We start from the raw sequence: 21,688 nt of genomic DNA, 5'->3' as shown, positions 1-21,688 counted from the left end.
CACCACTCATGTTGCTACTGCATTCATGTAGCATTCAACAGCTAGTTTCATCTGTTACTCAAACTTTGAGATATGTTACCCATCCAAAGTAATCTCAGGTAGACTGGCCACCATATATGCCCAAATAGATGGAGTTGTCATGGAATCCACACTAGCCCCAATTCTCAAAACATGTTTCTTGGATTATATGAAAAATATTTCTTGGACATAACATCTAACTTTGCATATTTTCCAATATATAGATGACAATTTTGGTATATGTACAGCTAAATGTAAGACTTTACTTGCATGTCTAACGAGTTCTATCCTGTGCTCAAATTTAAGTCTGAAACAGAATGGTCAACTAATTAGCCTATCACAGTCAAATCTACCATCACTGGTCATTATACATATTTCAATCCCAGATGCTTTAGCATTGAACTCTTTGACAAACTCATAAAAGGGCCCATGCCATTTGTTCACCATGCAGTAGGAACACAAGTGGTGTTTACCACCACCAGTTTGCTCACATCAAGCCAATAGGATATATTGCTGATGATGGAAATGAGTCATGTCATATGAATGTCAGTATTTAGCTCCCTTTATTTATCAGACTTCCCAAGGCAATGTTATTTGTTGTAATGTTGCAAGTATTATAGTTGGAAGAGGCATTGCACATATTCTCAAAATTCCCATCTGGTAGATTGCCCAGAGCCCCGTACTGGCTTCATTAACTAAGAAGTCAATGGATTCAAAGATAGTTTCAGTTTGCATTTGAGATTTTGTACATTTTAACATCCCATTTGACCCAAAATCACCCACATGCTTCTGGGAGTTCAGATTTCCCAACAATTCAAACTTCATAAAGACTGACAATTTTTCTCTCAAGATTTTCATTCTAGCGCTTCTTTACTACAGACTAGTTGTTAAGTGGCAGAATTCGCCAACAACCGTAATTTCCCAGTTGTCCCTTTTTCTGATCAAAAAGTGGACCTCTCTCTTAAACAGGTACTATCCAAATCTCAACTTTTGCTCTCCACAAATTTTTACTTTCCCTCTCTACTTGCCCTAACCTAACAGGACATCTGTTTGCTCTTCCACATGGACAACAGCAAGTATCTCTCTCATAGACCGCCCTCCATATTTCAATAACATTTATCTCCTTTGTCACACTATGCACCATATAATAGAGTTGAAATAAAATTATTTATCAGAGATTGACTTACTGGACATGTACTTATGAAATATCTGAATTTAAGGCTCATTTAGATAAAAATATTCATAAACACATGCAATTTGTGATAACATGTACATTTGTGGTTTCTAGTTCGATCAATGACAGACCACCATGGGACTGTTTCTTTAAGAAATAATTTAGCACAATGATTTAGCAAAGAATTTTGTACAACATGTTGCAGCAAGTTAGAAAGTAACCAATTAGAAAAGAAAAGGTGCTCAATGCGAAAGAAAACTGATTGATTGATTTCAGTGTCATTGTAGGTGACAACCATAACAAAGACAAAAATTGATCTGAAAGATTAAATAAGATTAATGGCAAACGCAATGACTTTGAGCAGTTAATGAGCCTTTTCAAAAACTACCAAGACAAAAGTAAAATGTAGAGTTTATATTATGCAGTGTTTACATACCAACAAATTAATGCAATCATACATAAGTAGTTAGGCTTGACAATAAAAATACATTTTCTTTTGCAGTACACAAAATTAACATTAAACAGCATAAAATGCCACAAAAATACAAATATACAAATCTAAAACTTTAATTTTTTTTAGAAAAAATGGTTACAAAAACACACGATATAGATTAATGCTTTCAAGGATTCTGATAGGAATGCAGTAATTCTAACACTTAGAAGATGACCAATACCCATTTAACTAAAAGTAATAAAAGCAATCCTTAATCTTTTTATTGGCCTATGAAAAAACTTTTACCATGATAATTTCTACAGATAAAGCTCTATAGACAATGTTGTGTCAGCAAACTGACCACAAATGTGCTTCACCAGCTGATAAATATTTAGAATTTAGTATTGATTTTAGGATAAGCCAACACAAAAGAATCATTTTCAGGCTTTGGAACAGGTTCAAAACATTAAAATTTTTACAATGACATTTGCAATCCGTAAAATGATCACCAAATGTCTGTGAGAAACACCTATCTAAAATTAATAGGATCCTGCATTTGTACTATTTTCCCTATGTAGCAACTGTAGGTTAATGCACACTAAACCAATTCCTATAATATTTAAAAACACAATAAAAAGGAGGAATGTCTTGGTAAACATGTTCTGTCAACAAACTTTTCAAATGTTGGTACTAATTTTGACGGGTATTGATCAAATCCTACAACTAATGAGAGAGTTTTAATTCATTAACTGTAGACAACAAGCTTAAATGGCATGATGGTCAATTCTGTAGCCTGAATCCATGTCTGCCACAGATTATGCTGAGGAACCTAATTTACTGAATGTAAAACCAAATAAATCAGTGGATGCTGGAAATCTGAAATAAAAACAGAAAATGCTGTAAATACTCAGAAGGTCAGACAGAACCTCTGGAGATACAAACAGAGTTAATGTTTTGACCAAAGGTCAACAATGCGAAGCTGCCACCTGACTTGCTGAGAATTTCTAGTACTTTGTTTTTACTTTAATTATCAAAACTGCGAGGGCTTTATTTGAAAATAGTCCAAGAATAGTGTGAACATAATTACAAACTCCACAGTGTTAAAAATAATTACTGAAAATCTCAAAATAAAAAAAATGTGCAAATCTTAAAAGCTACAAATGGGATTCAGTATTCAAAGAGTTCACAGCCATCAGGTTGAGAGAATCTCAGCGGCCAGCTGTGAGTGACTTTGTTTTCCAGAAATAAATGCCAGTTATGAAGGCTACTGGTCAACTTCAAAAACCCAGCTTTTGAAACAAAACAGGAATTTTTTTTCCTCCCCATTCCAGGTCTGGTATTCATTTAACAATACACGTTGTCTCAGCAATCACATTCCAGAAAAATCAGCTATGAAAAACTGCACTATTTTAAAATGTTTAAAATAGCATTAAATCCTCTAGTGCTAACTCTATAGATTATTGAAACATTAGCCATCTGCTGAACCATAGTCTTTTGTCTATGTTTTGTACAGAGTATATGTTGACTAACATTAAAATACAGTTTAAGCCAATATTTTAGTTCTGTAAGTTTTAAAGACAGTCTTCGCTTGTGTTGACCTGCGCAGACTAATTAAAATGTATAAAAATTAAACCTGTCAGCATCCCTTTATGAAATCTTAAACAAATAAAACAGTAATTAGTGTTACCTTTATATTCTTCACACAGGTTAAAAAAAATACTTGGCAAGGTGTATTAGCAAACAGATGTCTAGTTTTAAAAATCTTATTTTTAGCACTTTGAATAAACTTTCTTGTTATACAGATATACATAATGTACATATTTTTGAGCATTTAAAGTACAAACAATTTATTTTAAATGTCAGAAAACACTACAGACTTTTATGTGGGGGGAGTTTTCAAATTCAGGTAAGTTCGGCGCTTCAAAAGGGATATTGTCAACGTTGCACGTGAATACTGACCATGCTGACAGACTAACACAAACAGAGGAAATACATAAACAAGATTTCCTACTTGTGACTAAATTGTATTTTTTTGATCAAGTAGTCTGAAAGGAAACTTTCATGCATAAAAACTTCCTATAGCACAAATATATAATACTAACATTTGTTAAAGTAACATTAAAATATATTATGCAACCAACAAATTATGTCATTAACAAGTAAAACTTATTTCTATTTCTATTGGCAATTTTGTGAATTTGAAAATGTTCTAGTATAAAAGAAAAAGAGCTTTCTATCCAACTCTTCAAATATTCTTATAAATGTAGAAGAGACAGTAGGTAATCGTGCACAAAAATGTATCACACCAGGTAACACGTCGCAAAGCAAATTAAAATCCCCTCATATTTTGTTTAGAATGCATCTTAATGGATAGGGTCCAAAAGGCTTGAAAAATCTATATGGTAGGAATCATGACAATAATGCAACTAAGTTGATATGGAATTTAGTAATCTGTGATGTAATACAAACTGATTTTAATAATCAATGTTCTAAATTACTAATTGTTGATTCAATTTCAAAAGAAAAATATTAAAGCTGCAGTTACTGCAGATAAGGATTATAAGCGAAGCAATTTCTAGTCCAGAGATTAGAGTATTTGTATTGTGGGATTTGGCTACAGCTCAGATTTGTACTTTTAGACCCAGTGCTATTTTACGCAAGTAAAGATTTTTAAACATTACTAGACCCAGAACAGCCTGCTAAAAAACCTTTGAACTTTGGTATAATTCCTGAACCTATAAAGTTCCCTTTTATGTCCTCCCCATGTCAGTTCTTAGCAAGTGCAACTTCCAAATAAATTGTAAATATGTTTTAATGTATAAATACTGCATGGTCTGGGCAGTCATTGACTTCCAGTGACAACACTTAGGATAGATTTTTTTCAAAAGAGATTCCAAGTACCACAGTTGACAATGGCATTCACTCCTAGATGATAAAAATTAGCCTCGGTCTTGGGTATTACTAGTGTACTAGTAAATATGCCAAGTCTTGTATTTAAAGATGCTTTTCAGCACAAGAATATAGTCCTTCAACCAACAAAATGCCTACAGAAAAGTTTCTTTTTAAGTTGCTAAACACTCATTGTTTCAGGTTATGCTGCAATGTAATTTAACCCTGGATAAGTGAGGGAAAAGAAAATCAGAGTCACATTACTAAGAATGCAACAGTTAATTTAAAATACAGAAGTCAGCTCTGGTATATCTATTAAGTTGTACAAGGTTTGATGGTTTTCACAGCTCTGTGCATGAATGTTGGCAAGTCCTGTCCACTAGTGATTAAACACATTGTGTTTCTCATGGTACTGCACAAATATACCCATAGTTTCAGAAAATGAATAGAAGAATCATATTTAATTAACTGAACATGAAGCATATTGTGTGGAGGTTTCTCAATATTACATTTTTAAAAATCTGTTTCATTAATTGCATATTACTTTGTTTTAATTTTGGTAATTTCAGATAATCAGATTTGTTTCTGTTTAAACTGTCAAAGTGCATTAATGCAAGTAATTACATGACAAAAGATAATGCGTATACACAGCAATATCAGAAAGTCTGTTAGGTAATCTAGTTAATGAACACTAATAATTTAAAAGTGCGAGGTGATAATACAATGTACACTAGGCTAACCTTCTAATATTCTTCCCACATCATCTGTGTGTAATTAGTCATATAGTACTGGGGTTCCTAGTCATCAAAAGAATAAAACCACACTTCAGAATAATGCACCACCTATTCTCAGAAACAGACACTGGAATCCCTCAGGCATTCTTTACCTTAGCCTAATTCTTTCTTTATCTATCATTTTTGTTTTTTTTTAATTACACTGTTGAATATTGCAACTTTCTACTTTCATGAACATATTAACCTTTGAAGCAATGCAATAAATAATCATTGCAGTATCTCTCTGTATATCCGAGAAGTCCATTGCAAGAGGATTTGAACCACACAGTTCAACAGAATTATTTTTAAAATCATGACAAATTTGGATTGTTTAAATAAAAAATTGAAACTAGGACACAAGATAAACTTTTAAAAAAAGCAAAACTGCATGCACAGAACATGAACACCACACCGTAAAGAGAGTAGCATACCAAAAGCACACTTCTGTACAGTTTAATTAATCTTTTGCTCAAATGACTTTAATCTAACTATATATATCTATGTGGCCCATAGTGGAAGCATTTCTTTGCATTTGACCACGCATAAACTGTCACTGAATGCAGACAGACCGAATTGCTTTTCATTACTTGTGAAAGTGGATTGGCGTTTTAAAGTTAGTTTAATTGAAGTTTTGTTTCCATTTCTGTTTAATGTAATTAATTAAATCACTCTTGCATCTCAAGCAGATTTTAAATATTAAATGAAATTTTGCAAAAATAAGAAAGTGCAAAGAGAATTAAAAGTTAATAAAGGTAGGTCCAATTTACATGTATGCCCTTCAGAATTGTACTAATTTGAAAGCTCTTGTTCATTACCACAGGACATCTTAAGATGTCACTTCTATCGTCATAAGAATTCATTGGGGTAATTTCACGCATCAGTAACTTGGCACAGGGTGTTCGAGTTCTCTCACTGTTACACCAGAGTACCTACATTTTAATAGCTACTCCGCTTCGGCTGTTTACCTAAATTAATCTTGTTAAGAAAGAAACAAAACCTTAAAACACTGGAACTTAGTACTGTAAAGTACTTGATCCTTTTTGAAAGTTACAAAACAATGTTCTTAAAGCATATAAAGGAAAAGTGAATTACTCTGTTGATTACGCTAATTGTATCATGAGCATTTATAATATTTTAAATATCTTAAATTTTAAACCCAGGATAACAAAATCCACATAGCATTTGACCATGTGTTAAATCCAGCTTACGTAGGTCAATTTACTCTTGTCAGAATTAGGATCTGTCCATTGGACATTAATACGAAACTGAGCCATGTTTGTCAAATGTTTTGTCAGTCACTTAGTGTCAGAATTATGCACTAAGGACAAAATGAAAGAGTCTTTCTGGATTTAAAACCAACAAGTCCTGTTAGGTACAAAATTAGTGATATCTGAAAGGGATTGAGATCTCCCATGCATCAATGACCCTTTGCAAATTACTTCCTAAGAATGTGTATACTTTTGCACTTAAATGCTACCAGGCAACACACTTGTGGGCTTTCTTCAATGCTTGATTTTTGAAATTTCCTTACATAACATATCAAAATTACATTTTTGATTTGCAAATAAAATCCCTGTTAAGTTAAATAAACAATTGTCCACCTTGAAATTGGCCACTATCAATTTAGCATTTAATTTACTTGAAAATTTGCTTTGTTGAGAACAGAGTTAAATTTAGGTAAAAAGGATCATTAATTAATCACATATAATGCACTTCAAAAACAATATATAGAATTTTACTGTAGGGTCCTCAACAGTTCAACCTTTTCTTTCTTTCATGCTAACTTTGCCAACCTACAGACATAACAAGCATTGCAGGGGGACAAAATATAGCATTTACCAGTTTTCAGTCAGAAACACAAATGTTTATGTAAAATGAGCTTTGTATAGTTAGTAGTATTTTCATTTATTATTAAAGAAAAATCTGTCCTGTCACACATTCCCCATTAATGTTCCAATGAAAGATCCTATCTCTCCTATGCTGCAAATGCATGATGAAAACTATCAAAGTATATTTCAATCAAGACCATAGTATAACTGGCATAAGGCTGTCATAGTAGATGTGAAACTGTCTTAATTTATAGTCCTGCAGAGTTCATGCAATTATTTCCCAGCGTTTGAACGTCCCTCAATTGAAAGTTTGACTTCCTGTGGTATGAAGGAAGGCCGGGAGAAACTTTTCATCTCCTCTGACTGAAAGCCATCTCTTTGGAAATCTGCGGTGGCCCAACGGTGTTGATAATTCAGGCGGCTGGGAATGCTGTCAGAACATGTATGCAAACACTGCACGTCTTTTGAACGGTTCTTAACTTCAGAGTTTCTATGGATTGAGACTTCTGGAGGAGCTAAGACAACTTCAGATGTTCCCACGGTCCTTGAATCATGAACTGAAATAGTATTGACTGGAGTTGAAGCTGGCTGAATAGAGCTCTTGCCAGATGTTTGGACACCAAGTGATACACAGACATTACCCACCGTGAGTCTTTGACATGAAAGTCCAAAGATGTGTGCAGTACGTTCTGGGTTACAAGAGGACCAACCCTGACCAAATACAAAGAAGGGATGCTCTGTGGTGACCTCTACACTCACCTACATGGGAGAAAAATCACAATGCCTCAATCCCACATAACACATTTACATTATGAAATAAAAGCATAAGACCATAAGGTATAGCAGCAGAATTAGGCCATTCGGCTCACTGAGTCTGTTCCACCGTTCAATCTTGGCTGATGTGTTTCTCAAGCCCCATTCTCCTATCTTCTCCCTGTAACCCTTGATCCCCTTACACACAAGGGCCTTGGTCTTAAGTATACTCAATGATTTGGCTTCCACAGCCTTCTGCGGCAATGAGTTCCACAGATTCACAACCCTCTAGCTAAAGAAAGTTCTCGTCATCTCAGTTCTAAAGGGTCATCCCTTCACTCTGAGACTGTGCCTTTGGATTCTACTCTCTCCTACTAGTGGAAGTATCTTCTCCATGTCCACTGTATCCAGGCCTCTCAGTATTCTGTAAGTTTCAACCAAATCCCCCCTCATCCTCTAAACCCAATCCAGTACAGACCCAGTGTCCTCACTGACAAGCCCATCATCCCTGGGATGATTCTTGTAAAGCTTCTCTGGACACCCTTCTACACCAGTGCATCCTTCCTTAAATATGGGGCCCATTACTGCTCACAATATTCCAAATGTAGTGGCACCAGAGCTATCTCCAGCATCGATCTCTTCTATTGTATCCCAACTGGAGGAGAAAGTGAGGTCTGCAGATGCTGGAGTATCAGAGCTGAAAATGTGTTTCAGGAATTTCCTGTTCCTTAGATACTGCCTGACCTGCTGCGCTTTTCCAGCAACACATTTTCAGCTCTTGTATCCCAACTGCCAAGTGCACCTTCATATTAAGAGATGCCTGAACTAGGACTCCCAATTTCCAGAACCTTTCCCCATTTAGAAAACAGTTTATGCCTCCATTCTTGCTACCTAAGTGTATAACCTCACATTTTCCCACAGCGTATTCCATCTGCAACTTCTTTGCCCAATCGCTTAGCCTGTCAAAGTCCTTCTGCAGCCTCCCCACTTCTTAACACTACCTGTCCCTCTACCTATCTTTGTGCAATCTTCAAATTTAGCAACAATGCCCTCCGTTCCTTTTTCAAAATTGTTAGTGTATAACATGAAGGGTTGTGGTCCCAACACTGACTACTGTGGAACTTCATTTGTCACTGGCTGCTATCTTGAAAAAGACCCTTTATCCCTAATGTCTGCCAGTCAGGCAATCCTCTATCCATGCCAGTACCTTGCTCCTAACACTGTGGGCTCTTATTTAGAAGCCTCCTGTGTGGCACCTTGTCATATGACTTTTGGAAATCCAAGTAGATGATATTCACTGACACTTTTCTATCTAACCTCCTCAAAGAATTCTAACAGATTTCTAACAGGCATGACCTTCCCGACTCAGCCTTATTTTACCATGCACTTCCAAGTACTCTGCAATCATATCCTTAATAATTGACTCTAATGTCCAACCTCTGGTCAGGCTAACTAGCCTATAATTTCTTATCTTCTGCCTTTCTTAAACAGGAATGTTACATTAGCCATTTTCCACTTCTCTAGGACCTTTTCACTCCAATAATTCCTGAAAGATCACGACTAATGCCTCCACATTGTCCTCTGCTATCTCCTTCAGAATCATGGGGTTTATTCCAAAATTAACTGTGGAACTAACTTCTTTGCTGTTCTTTTACTGGTTTGACTCTATTTCACAAACATTTTATCTTCAAAAATGCTTAGACTCTATTCCAACACCAATTCTGTGGGACAACACAAATGTTTGGGCTACCTGTGAAATGACTGTCAACTTTATTAATTATAACAGCAACGGAACAATTTGGTTTGTGGCTTCTGCTCAGCATTTTTTGCTTTACTAAGATTACTTGCAAGTGTAATTGCAGACTCACCTTTGTTTGAGTTTCTCCTACAGAGAAATGGAGGGTGACATGGCCAGGGCGCTGACCTTCAACAATGTCAATTACTGTACTGGAGTCAATCTTTAACCCGGCACTAATCTCTGCACTATGCACAAAGTCCTGCGCTTGCAGGTCTTCTACACGTTTCAACTCCCCATTTGCTAACTGGATGATTGCACCTTTCATAAAGTGTGAAGGAATATGAGCAGGTGGGGTCTGTTGGACCAGGACAGGCTGAAGAATTGGTACTGTGGATTGAGATACTGGAAGTGGAACCACTGCACAAGCTGTCTGCCTCTCAGGATGACTTTGAATTGTGGGTTCAGTTGTTACAGCAACATTATTAACCAATGCATCCTCCTCGCGCAAAGGGGCATCAACAGGCATTAACACTTGCTGCCCACTGGCTAATATTATTGTTTTATGCAAATATCCACGCTGGCCATCTAATGATTGTCTTTTGAGTCCAGCAGGCAGACAGGGAGATCGTGGTAATTCTTCACTGGAGCAAAATTCTACAATGTTTTTACTAGGAATGATCTGTGAGTGGTATTTTACTTGTTCTTGACTTTTGAATGAATTCTGTGAAACTTTACTGTTACTTAAGACTTCTTTTCTAACAACCACAGGACCCTGACACCCTTGAGTGCCCAAACTCCCAACCACTTGTTGGACCTCTAGGTCTGTATCCGGTGTACTCCTCTGTGCTGGAGAGATAACTTCATTTCTTGGTTCCCGGTGAACAGAAAAGTGGGGACTGGCTCTTGGGTTTTCCATCGATGAGGCAGAAAGCGGAATTTCCTTTCTGCTGCCAACATAATGGGGTGCCTGAAGTTCTATAAATCTCTCATGCCGTGATCGTCTCTCATAATTCTGATGATCTGAAGTTCCTTCACTTCGGTTTGCCGAGACTTCCAATACAGTTTCTGAAGTTTCTTTATCTTTTGCCATGTGCAGGCTATATCTATTTTCAGGACACATTTCTGGATTTTGCACTGCTGTAGCAAAGGTTGCATAGGATGATGTTAATAGTGAAGGTTGAAAATGCAACGGGACCCTACCATGCGCCACAGCTTGGGAAAGATCTGCTGTTGTCAGGTGAGGCAGTGGTCCTTGTGGAGTCAAACTGTGTACAGGAGACCCAGTGGCTTTATTGTACGTTTGTGCAGGAGATGCTGTCCGTGGAGGAGGAGTGCTAGTCTCAGCCATCATAGGAGGATATGAAACAAGTTGGGAAAGATGAGAGGTGGGGATTCCCACAGCAGAAGAAATCAACGGATTTGGCAGTATCCCATGAGAAACATATGGTACCGAATATGGAGGTCCAACAAATTGCAGTGAAGTGTGGGGTAGTTGGGTGTAATGAACAGGTGTGTATGGAACCCCAGGGTGCTGAATAAGTGGAGACGCAATGCTGTATGCTGTTGAAAGATGCCCCATATTCACCAATGAATGCTGAGGACTCAGTGAATAGTTTGCAGAAGGTACAGCCAATTTGTACATCATGCCATATTGATCCACTGCGACTCCTGGTGAGCTTTCACCATTATCTGCTCTGACTCCATATCTCAGCGTTGTTTCGTTCTCTTCAGTAGCACTTCTTGACCAATCAGCATCGCTTACAGTGGTGACGCTGGTTGGCAATGTGTTATTTTTTAAGACGTCCTCGCCTCCAGTACTATTCTGGAGTAATTCTCGTTTCTTTGGTGGCAGGCATTCTTGGTTTCGTTCATAAGCAGGTTTCATATTGTACTCTGGAATATTATTTTTTCAGAAGTATCACTGAGGAACGTCAGCAGAAGAGTAAAGATATTCTAGAACTTTCCTCAAACCACCTGCTGACAGGACCCTAATCAGTCAGAGAAGAAACAGAAAATATATAAGTGACAATAATACTATATACAAATTGTTTTTATTCCTTAAATGTGAGATTCTCCTTTTCAAAAATATTTTACTTTATTGTTGCTAAGCAGGCTCAAGGATGTCATTGTTAAATATCAGAAATTACTTTAGTGTTTTTTTTGTAAATAAAGCCATTATCAAACTTTCTTTATCATACATAAACCTCCTGATAACAAGTATAAGAGCTCCTGAATCTCAATATTAGAAGGATGCCTCTTGGGTCTCTGATGGAGACAAAAAAAAAGCAGGGGCAGCAATAGGCCCCACAATCCACCTCTGATATTAAATGAAACGACAGCTCACATGTCAACTTTTCTACCCTATCCCCATATCCCTCAACTCAAATCTCTTGAACTCTGTCTTCAATATATTCATCAACTGATCATCTACATCTCTGTATGGAATGGCGTAGAGATTCATTACTGCATGAGGAAATTTTTCTTCATCTCAGCCTTAGATGGCTTACCCTTTTTCCTAAGGTCATGACCTAGATTCCCAGCAGGCGAAAGAGGTTCTCAGCATCTATACCATCACCTCTCAAAAATGTTAAATGTTTGTTCAAATCTCATTCTTTTCAACTTCAGAAAATATTGGTCCATTCTTTCCTTATAGGATAGGCCTCTAATTCTAGTGAACCTTCACTGCATGCCCTCTAAGGCTGCTTCTTATCTTTCCTTGGTAAGATAATAAAAACTGGTTCTCCAGGTGTGGTTTGAAAGCCAAGTAACAGCAGAACCTTCTTAGTTTTATAATCCAACCCACTGGCAATAAAGGCTCATGTACTATTTGCTTTTTGAATTGTTTGATATATACTTTCATGTTAATTCTCTATGATTTGCCACCAAGGTCATCAAGGTGCTTATGACTATCTATATTTATTAATCATTCACCTTTTAAAAATATTGTATATTCTTTTCTTAGTCCCAAATTGGATTACTCACACTGAAATCAATTATCAAGACTCAACTGCCAGGAAGTCAGAAATGGAAATAGGAAATACTGGCAAGAGCCCAAAGGAAAATAAAAACAGGCAAACACAACAAAACTAAGCCAATGGCATGTTCTGGTAAAGATTTATATGTTGAAATATAAACCAACCTACCTTCTTCTTGATACTGACAATTCCACTCACATTACTAGCATCACTTTCTGTTTAAAAAAAAAATGAAAGGGATAAGCAAGGTATTATATTACTGCAACCAGAGTTCAGACCAGAGGGCTGAGGAGTGCCCTGTATAAAAATTAGATGCTGTTCCTGTAGCTTGCATGGAGTTCAAGCAAGCTTCTTTGTTTCTGTTCTTCATTGTTCCAGAGAGGTCAGATTGGGAACAAGTTAACATGAGCCACACATGATCAGCGCACAATTGCAGAGAGAATTTCTATATTTGTAGGGACTTAACTTTTTTTAGCCTTTGCTCCCAATTTTTCTCAATTTTGTGAATGTTGGAATTGTCTGGTTTTTTTTTCTGCCCATGTACCTCTTTGGAAATTTTTCACGTTGTACATCTCCATTGCCTGAGTATGTATTAAAAGGCTTAGTGAACGTGCAACTTATTAACTCCATCATTGGAGCATCTGCTGATTTCCTTATCCCAAACTTAAAATGCTCATTTGTCTATACATTTCCAATTCTGATATTGCCGTTCCCCTTACACTTTAACCTGTTTTTTTCACTTTATAGTTGTTGACTGTTCTGTTATGTATTTACAACATTATCTGTTTTGGTTTTGGATCTCCAACATTAGAAACAATTTTTCTCTGACCTGACATCATTTGATTCTGCCTTAAATGGAAAAACTATTGAATATATCATTCTGTCACCTTTGTAATTTAATAATCACATCAAGCAATACATGCTACACTGTAACATCTCCAGTCAGGAATCTATTGCTTGGACACATCAATTGGTTGGAACAGATACGAGTATTCCTTTGCTTTCACCAGCATCATTTTACTTCAGTACTTTGGAAGCAGAAACATGAAAGATATGGTGTGTTTAATTGCTTTTTAAGGTTTAATCACTGTTTTATGTCTTCAATAAATATTTATATTGTGGGCGGCACGGTGGCTCAGTGGGCGGCACGATGGCTTGTGGGCGGCACGGTGGCTTGTGGGCGGCACGGTGGCTCAGTGGTTAGCACTGCTGCCTCACAGCGCCTGAGACCCGGGTTCAATTCCCGACTCAGGCGACAGACTGTGTGGAGTTTGCACGTTCTCCCCGTGTCTGCGTGGGTTTCCTCCGGGTGCTCCGGTTTCCTCCCACAGTCCAAAAGATGTGCGGGTCAGGTGAATTGGCCATGCTAAATTGCCCGTAGTGTTAGGTAAGGGGTAAATGTAGGGGTATGGGTGGGTTGCGCTTTGGCAGGTTGGTGTGGACTTGTTGGGCCGAAGGGCCTGTTTCCACACTGTAAGTCTAATCTAATCTAATCTAAAAAAACTGATGTGATATCTATGGTGTTCCAGTTCACAAACTATGGGTTAGGCAGTCCAATGTCAAAAAATTTTCAAACTCCAGAAATGATCTTATCCTATGCATTCTGAACAGGAATGGTCTGCTGTGTAAATCATGAGGATATTTACATTTATGTTATGTTTTGCAGAGGCAGAGACTTATGGGTGCAAAGTATAATTTTCATATTAAAATTCTAGGTCTCCACTAAGAGAAAATACCATTCAAACTCTTCCAATCCGTCAATTTATTTTCTTGCATTAACTTTAAACAATTGTATGAACTTAAAGCAACTTACCAGCGGTTGCGAGAATCAATAGAATGCTTGTATGCTTTTAAAATAGGAAGTGCTGGAGAAACTCATTGGACCCAAAACATTAACTCTGTTTTTCTCTCCACAGATGCTGCCAGACCTGCTAAGTTTCTTCACACTTGCCATTTTATTTCAGATCTCTACTACTTTGCATGCTGTAATTTTCATTAGACTGCATCTATGCCAAAAAGGCAGAATTTTGACACAGCACACATGTTTAAGATTAAAGCACCAGTAAACTTGAGAGACTGAATATTAGTTTTCATTCTCTTACTGAATGTGGTTTTGCTTTATTACCCAACCCTCCTGCCCTTGAGAAGGTTGTCATGAATGGCTTGCTTGGCCATTTCATAGGGCAGTTAAGACTCAATTGTATGACTTGACACTGGAGTTGCATCATCTTTGGATCACTACCTAGGCTTAAACTAGCTTATTTTTCCAGTAATATACTAACATGCATGGTTTCTCAATTAAAGATTTAATATCACAAAAATGTTTTGAATTTTTATTAATTGTAGCAAAATGTGATTAAGTTTGTTTTAATTCAACTTTATCCCATTTTACAGTATTTTGAATGATAGTACTTTACCAACCCGCTTTTAGCAGGGAACTGTACAATGATGAATAGTTATGTTTGGCATTGCCTAATTGTATCTTATCAATTGGGAATAAATTGAGCCAAAAACTTCAGTCATGTCCAATCTACATATACCAAGACTGTTGGAAAAAATTACCTGCGAGTGTTTCTGTGGACACCGAGTGCCCAAAATGGAGAAGTATTGTGTTTCCGAACACTGACATCTTTCACCTTTAATGAGCAGAAGAAAGATTAAATGCAAGTAATATAGATTAAATGCAAGTAATATTCTTTCTTGGGGCATTATGGTGGTTAGCACTGCTGCCTCTCAGCACCCGGGACCTGGGTTCGATTCCAGCTTTGGGTGACTGTCTGTTTGGAATTTGCACTCTCCCTGTAGCAACATGGGTTTCGTCTGGGTGCTCCGGTTTCCTCCCACAATCCAAAGACGTGCAGGTTAGGTGGATTGGCCATACTAAAATGTTCAGTGTCCATGGATGTGCAGACTAGGTAAATTAGCCATGAGAAATGCAGGGTTTCAGGGATAGAGTAGTGGGGGAGGGGCTGGGAGGGATGGTCTTTGGAGAGCCAGAATGGACATGATGGGCCAACTGGCCTGCTTCCACACTGTAGGGATTCTATAGTATGTATTTAAACAATAAGCACACAATTTCAACAGTTTACTCGACTTTATATTAAACAAAAGGATGAATTACCTCACATATTACACCTTCCATAGTTTATAATTAGCTAACATAATGGCAATCTTTCCATTATCAACTAAAGTAGTATCCAGCAAGGGGACCTCTACCTTGATCCTAAAAATGAAAAGAAAAAGTAAAATGTTTCTGTTATTATAGGTGTATATTAATATGTATTGTCAGTAAAACTATAGTGAAGTTTAATAGTATATCAAAGACATCTGCACTCGAATTTTGAAAAACAGCTTTGAATACAATTCTAAAATTATTGCTTTCAAACTTTAAGAGCATTTAAATCAAACAATGCTTAAGTGGTGCAATGATGACTACATTTTGTGTGTATCTGTGTGGAGCGATCAATAACAGTTTGTATTTTTATAATGGCTTCAACATGATAAAATATTCAAAGGAACGTCACAGAACAATGTAAAGCAAAAGGTCATAAAAAGCAATATCATGGCAGATAGCAGAAATATTGTCAAAGAGGTTTGGGGATTGTTTTAAAGCAGTTAGAAATGAGGTTTATTTTTAAAAAGGAGGGAATGCTTGTACGTAGACCACTGACAGCTAAAGTCACATCTGTTCATGGTGGAGCATTAAAATGGGGAATTCTAAAGAGGTCAGAATTGAAGCAGCATAAATATCTTGGAGGGCTATCAGTCTGGAAAAAATAACAGCGCAGGGTATGTAAGTCCATGGAGGAGTTTAAAAACAAGGATAAAAATTTTAATCGCAAGGTTAAAAATCACGTAACACCAGGTTATAGTCCAACAGGTTTAATTGGAAGCACACTAGCTTTTGGAGCACCGCTCCTTCATCAGCCATCTGATTAAACCTAATGGACTATAACCTGGTGTTGCATGATGTTTAACTTTGTACACCCCAGTCCAACACCGACATCTCCAAATCATTCATCTCAAGGTGTTGCTTAACCTGGAACTAATGTAGAACAAGGGTAAAATAGGTAAACAGGACTTGGGAAGCTGAATCTTAGAGTTTGAGCTGAGTCTGTTAATATGAATTGCAAGATTGAAGGAGAAATTAAGGGATGATGAGAATGCAGCAAATGCAGAAGAAAGAGAGCATAGTAAGTTGAGCTGGAGATTGAAATCACGTATAATGAGAGGATCTTGGTGCAAAAACTGAAGAGAAAAGTAGTGAAGATGTATCGGTGTGAAAAGCTCTATAGTATCTGGGTGAGCAGTGCAGGATGGAAGATTTCAAATGAGAAGCGAGAGAGCTGGAACCAGGTGAGGTACTGGAAGAAGGAGGAAGTGCCAGACCAAAGTGTAATTTGTGATTGTCAGTTTAAGAATCAAAGGAAATAGTATTTCCAAAAAGTAAATGCAATTGTGGAGACTGGTTATTAAAACTCTGGCAAACACCACAGAATTTGCATTGTTACTTTTGTTTAGAAAAAAGACTAATTTAATCATTAAATTTATAGTTGAACTGATTGAGAAAGTCTATAGCCTTAAAACTTGTCCTTAAACATTTAGGATAAATGTAATACTGAGTCATAGAACATTTGCTGCACATTAGAAAATAAACAGGACAGGTAGGGAGGCATCAGGCCACAAAAGGGGAACCCAGGACGTGTAGAAGTTAAAAACATCTGTTCTCACCAAGTGATAACAGGATCCTCCAAGACAATTAAGATCATTTGCCTTAACATCAATGAATCTGTGTAAACAGGACACCGAGTGATAACATTCACTCTGTGAAATTAACGACAGTGTTTGATCATCTAGGCATGTCAAAAGCCTTGTAATAAACGGTCAGGTTCTGTCTGTTATAATGGATTCTTATTACCCTTGCAAGCTACACAGACACAGAGGGAAAAACATTTTTCTGTTACAGTCCCTGACCCGAGAGTTCAAAAGGACACTGGAGGGAGAGAGAGAGAGAGAGAGAGAGAGAGAGAGAGAGATGGATTGAATGTTTTGAATTTAATTGCATTTTGGGACTTAATGATAATTTTGAGTAGCCACCGCTGATTAAGAAATGCAAATTCTGTAAAAGGTAATACTGATGAAGCTTTAACTTACTTGCTGTTCTTACAGACCATTACTGCCCCACTGTTAACACTAACTAGTCAGATCTTATGTCTTATTTGAATTTGAATCACAACCCTGAAAAGAAAGCATGTTTAATTCGAGACTAATGAATCATTTAAAATACAACCTTATGGTAACATTTCAGCCTCAGGTATAGAATAATACTGTGCTGAAGATAAAAAGCAGGAGTCTGCTCCTAGCTTAAAAATTATTCTAAACCTAACATTGAAAAGATTCTGACACAATCTGTCAGGAAGCCATTTTATGGTCAAAGTTTGTCCTCATCGCTAAGAAGCCATTTTGTAAAACAATGGTCTCTTATATGCGAGCTGTACAAGTTTACCTTATGACCTCTCCTACTTAGTTTAGACTGGTACTTCTTTATGATAGGATCTTATTTCACCAACAAGCGCTTGACTCAGCTGGCTTTGTTTTTCTCACCTGATGGATGGCTCAGGCCCTGTAGGAGTGATCGGTTAAGCGCACATAGACCTGTCAATTAACTTCTCTTCCTTACGAATTAATGTCTTTCCACTGTTATCTGTCTATTTAAGAACATGCAGTGCTTTTGTAAATTTTTATATAAACGAAGCCTGTTTGTGATAGAAGGAGAGAGTACCCTGCAAGGGTTCTTAAAGGAAGAGCTGGTTTTAGAACCTTAGCTAGCCTGGCTTATAGGTATCAGCGTTATGTTGTAACAGTGATGCTATTGGTAAATAAAGAGGAAGACTAAAATTAAACTAAACTGTGAGAGGTTTTCATTCCAGACTACCAAACAGTACAATCTCCAGGACGAACCATGAAAGGCTTACAGGTCTGAGTCCATAAGGGATTCCCTGGGCCATCTCAAATCTGTACTTTAACATGATAACATCCAAATTATAAAAGAACAGATGGGATAGGGTTTTCAAATTCAACTCTTACTGACAAGTGTCTACATACAAAGTGTTAAAAGTATGTCAGATAAAATACTAAATGGAAAATTACATATTTGGAATTCTACCCAAGGAGAGTTGACAACAGGAGATAACAGAGGAAAAAAAGGTATGAAGAATGTGGAAAGAAAAGCCCGAAACTAATGTAATGAAGCATTAGGTGTTTCAAGATTATTCTGATATTAAATAGAAAGAACAATAGTGGCAATAAAAATAAAGAAACTCGGCATGAAACTGCCAAAGTCCGTAATTATGTAAATTGCCCATGCCAACAATAATAATGCCAATGTTAACATAATTGTCAAATTCTCATTTTTTTATCTATTAGGTGGGAGATCATTTTGGGTTATTTTTTTTTATTTTCATGGTGCTATCAAGTTAAAAATCAAGAAGGGGACTAAGTCCAATCTGGGAATGTTAAATAAGCTGAGATCAAGCAAAGCAGGCAACAGAATTGTGCTGATGTACTGCTAGAAAAAAGACATTTTGTCAAGGCTTTCAATTGTGCACTCATACAATTTGCAAGAATACCAATTCAAGGAGAAAACCAACATTTATACAACTTGAGTGGAGAGTGCTGACTGATTGTCCATTGCAGTGCCTTGAACAATGCACCAATTACTGATTAATAGTTAACTGGCAGGCTGCTTACATTTTAAATAAGGAGTAAAAAATGAGGTCTGCAGATGCTGGAGATCACAGCTGCAAATGTGTTGCTGGTCAAAGCACAGCAGGTTAGGCAGCATCTCAGGAATAGAGAATTCGACGTTTCGAGCATAAGCCCTTCATCAGGAATCCTGATGAAGGGCTTATGCTCGAAACGTCGAATTCTCTATTCCTGAGATGCTGCCTAACCTGCTGTGCTTTGACCAGCAACACATTTGCAGCTACATTTTAAATAAGGCAAGTTGACAATTATAACGGGCAGCCCAATTTCACTGCCTTTGAAAGATAGGAATTCAGAGAATCAACTATATATAACTAGGCTTCATATTGTTTCAACCCCCATTTGCATTATCATAGATAATGGAAAGCAACGGTATTGCTCAGATTATGGGAGATAATGGGAGTCTGCAAACAGCAGTGCCCAGCAACTGAATGATAAAGGATATCTCCCGCAAACCAGAGATTTATAACCACCACACAAATCATTACTTCTACTTCACACACGTATACAAAAGACAATGTGCTCAACCTGTTTCTTCTGTTCATTTAGATACACAGTATTAGCTTCACATTTATAATCCATTTCTGGTGTTACAACATTCAAAAGATTCAGGCTGCTTCATGTCAAGTGAAATGTTAATTTATACAACTTTTTGCTCCTTTACCACTCCCAATGTGTTCTACAAAATTACGTGCTAAACAAAAACATTTTTAAAATGTGCCCATTCGAAACTGTGATGTAGTGTGTTTTAGATTATCTTTACTAACTCACTCACCAGCTCGCTATATTCATTAATAGCTGGTTCCCGTTCATTCATTCATAACCCTTCATTAACCCATTGCTTACTATAACACTGTTTCATTCATTCATTTACAAAACCACATTTTATAGAAAATCTTACGAACTAAGATACACCAAATTAAAACAACCCTTTCTTCCCTTACTGCATTTTCATACCTTATCAGCCCTTGCTACCTCTGAATAAGCGTAGAGTACAGAACAATACCAGACCCGTCATCATTTCTCCACAAAATATTATAATATTAATCAGCCCTCATCAACAGTCTCCTGGATCTGAATGAATTACATACATTTTCCCCAATTAGTATGTGCAGCGATGTTGTTAAATAATTTTTAACTGGGCCATTATTCCTTTAAGAAACTATCAAAACAAGGTTTAAGTGAAATTTCATGAAAGAATGAAACTCACACTAGTAAATAGTGAACAAACCTCAAATCAGCTGCGGTAATCAGTTTAATAGCCTTTATTCTTTTATTAAGTACAGATAAAATTTCTAACTTATCTAAAGCACATAGGCTTTACTCACACTTACTAAACCTAAAAGACAAAAAAACTAATATCTCTTAATTATGAAAGCAGACCAGACAGACACTCTTAATCGCATCAGAAGTAGCTGCCAGCACTTTGCACGTTTTAACTCACCTCCTGTCTCCCAGGACAGAAGCCCCTCAAACCTTTGTATACTACAGTATAAATGAAACAATGTAACGCCATAGCAAGAATTTTAAGATATGTATGGGCCAATGGACTGAGAAGCGGCAGATGGAGTTTAATTCAGATAAATGCAAAGTGCTGCATTTTGGGAAAGCAAATCTTAGCAGGACTTAAATACTTAATGGTAAGGTCCTAGGGAGTGTTGCTGAACAAAGAGACCTTGAAGTGCAGGTACATAGCTCCTTGAAAGTGGAGTCGCAGGTAGATAGGATAGTGAAGGCGGCGTTTGGTATGCTTTCCTTTATTAGTCAGAGTACTGAGTACAGGAGTTGGGAGGTCATGTTGCGGCTGTACAGGACATTGGTTAGGCCACTGTTGGAATATTGCGTGCAATTCTGGTCTCCTTCCTATTGGAAAGATGTGAAACTGGAAAGGGTTTAGAAAAGATTTAAAAGGATGTTGCCAGGGTTGGAGGATTTGAGCTAAAGGGAGAGGCTGAACAAGCTGGGGCTGTTTTCCCTGGAGCTTTGGAGGCTGAGGGGTGACCTTATAGAGGTTTAAAAAATTATGAGGGGCATGGATAGGATGAACAGACAAAGTCTTTTCCCTGGGGTTGGGGAGTCCAGAACTAGAGGGCATAGGCTGAGGGTAAGAGGGGAAAGATATAAGGGGCAACTTTTTTTCGCAGAGGATGGTACATGTATGGAATGAGCTGCCAGAGGATGTGGTGGAGGCTGGTACAATTTCAACATTTAAGAGGCATTTGGGTGGATATATGAATAGGAAGGGTTTAGAGGGATATGCTGGCAGGTGGGACTAGTTTGGGTTGGGATATCTGGTTGGCATGGACAGGTTGGACCGAAGGGTCTGTTTCCATGCTGTACA

The 21,688-nt window shown here is 37.3% G+C and overlaps 1 protein-coding gene across 3 annotated transcripts in view; it reads right to left on the bottom strand.

Annotated features, from left to right (window-relative positions):
- Nucleotides 1-1,666: 1,666 nt before the first annotated feature.
- The window catches only part of LOC132823913 (ataxin-1-like), a 44,959-nt gene continuing 24,937 nt past the window's right edge, over nucleotides 1,667-21,688 (bottom strand). Inside the window, exons 2-6 of one of the 3 annotated variants that reach the window (XM_060838025.1) lie at nucleotides 15,704-15,805; nucleotides 15,145-15,218; nucleotides 12,751-12,797; nucleotides 9,738-11,595; nucleotides 3,765-7,875 (exon numbers count right to left, since the gene is read on the bottom strand). In XM_060838025.1, the coding sequence (XP_060694008.1) occupies nucleotides 7,390-7,875; nucleotides 9,738-11,492 (2,241 nt within the window). In that variant the 5' untranslated portion in view covers nucleotides 11,493-11,595; nucleotides 12,751-12,797; nucleotides 15,145-15,218; nucleotides 15,704-15,805 and the 3' untranslated portion in view covers nucleotides 3,765-7,389. Of the gene's footprint in view, nucleotides 2,502-3,764; nucleotides 7,876-9,737; nucleotides 11,596-12,750; nucleotides 12,798-15,144; nucleotides 15,219-15,703; nucleotides 15,806-21,688 lie in introns of those variants that run through there. The other 2 variants (XR_009645611.1, XM_060838026.1) reach the window with 2 other exon arrangements.

This window comes from Hemiscyllium ocellatum, chromosome 17 (assembly GCF_020745735.1).
Source record: "Hemiscyllium ocellatum isolate sHemOce1 chromosome 17, sHemOce1.pat.X.cur, whole genome shotgun sequence".
NCBI lineage: Eukaryota > Metazoa > Chordata > Chondrichthyes > Orectolobiformes > Hemiscylliidae > Hemiscyllium > Hemiscyllium ocellatum.
The sequence above is the reverse complement of the archived record's forward strand: the minus strand, read 5'-3'. Positions and strand labels throughout refer to the sequence as shown.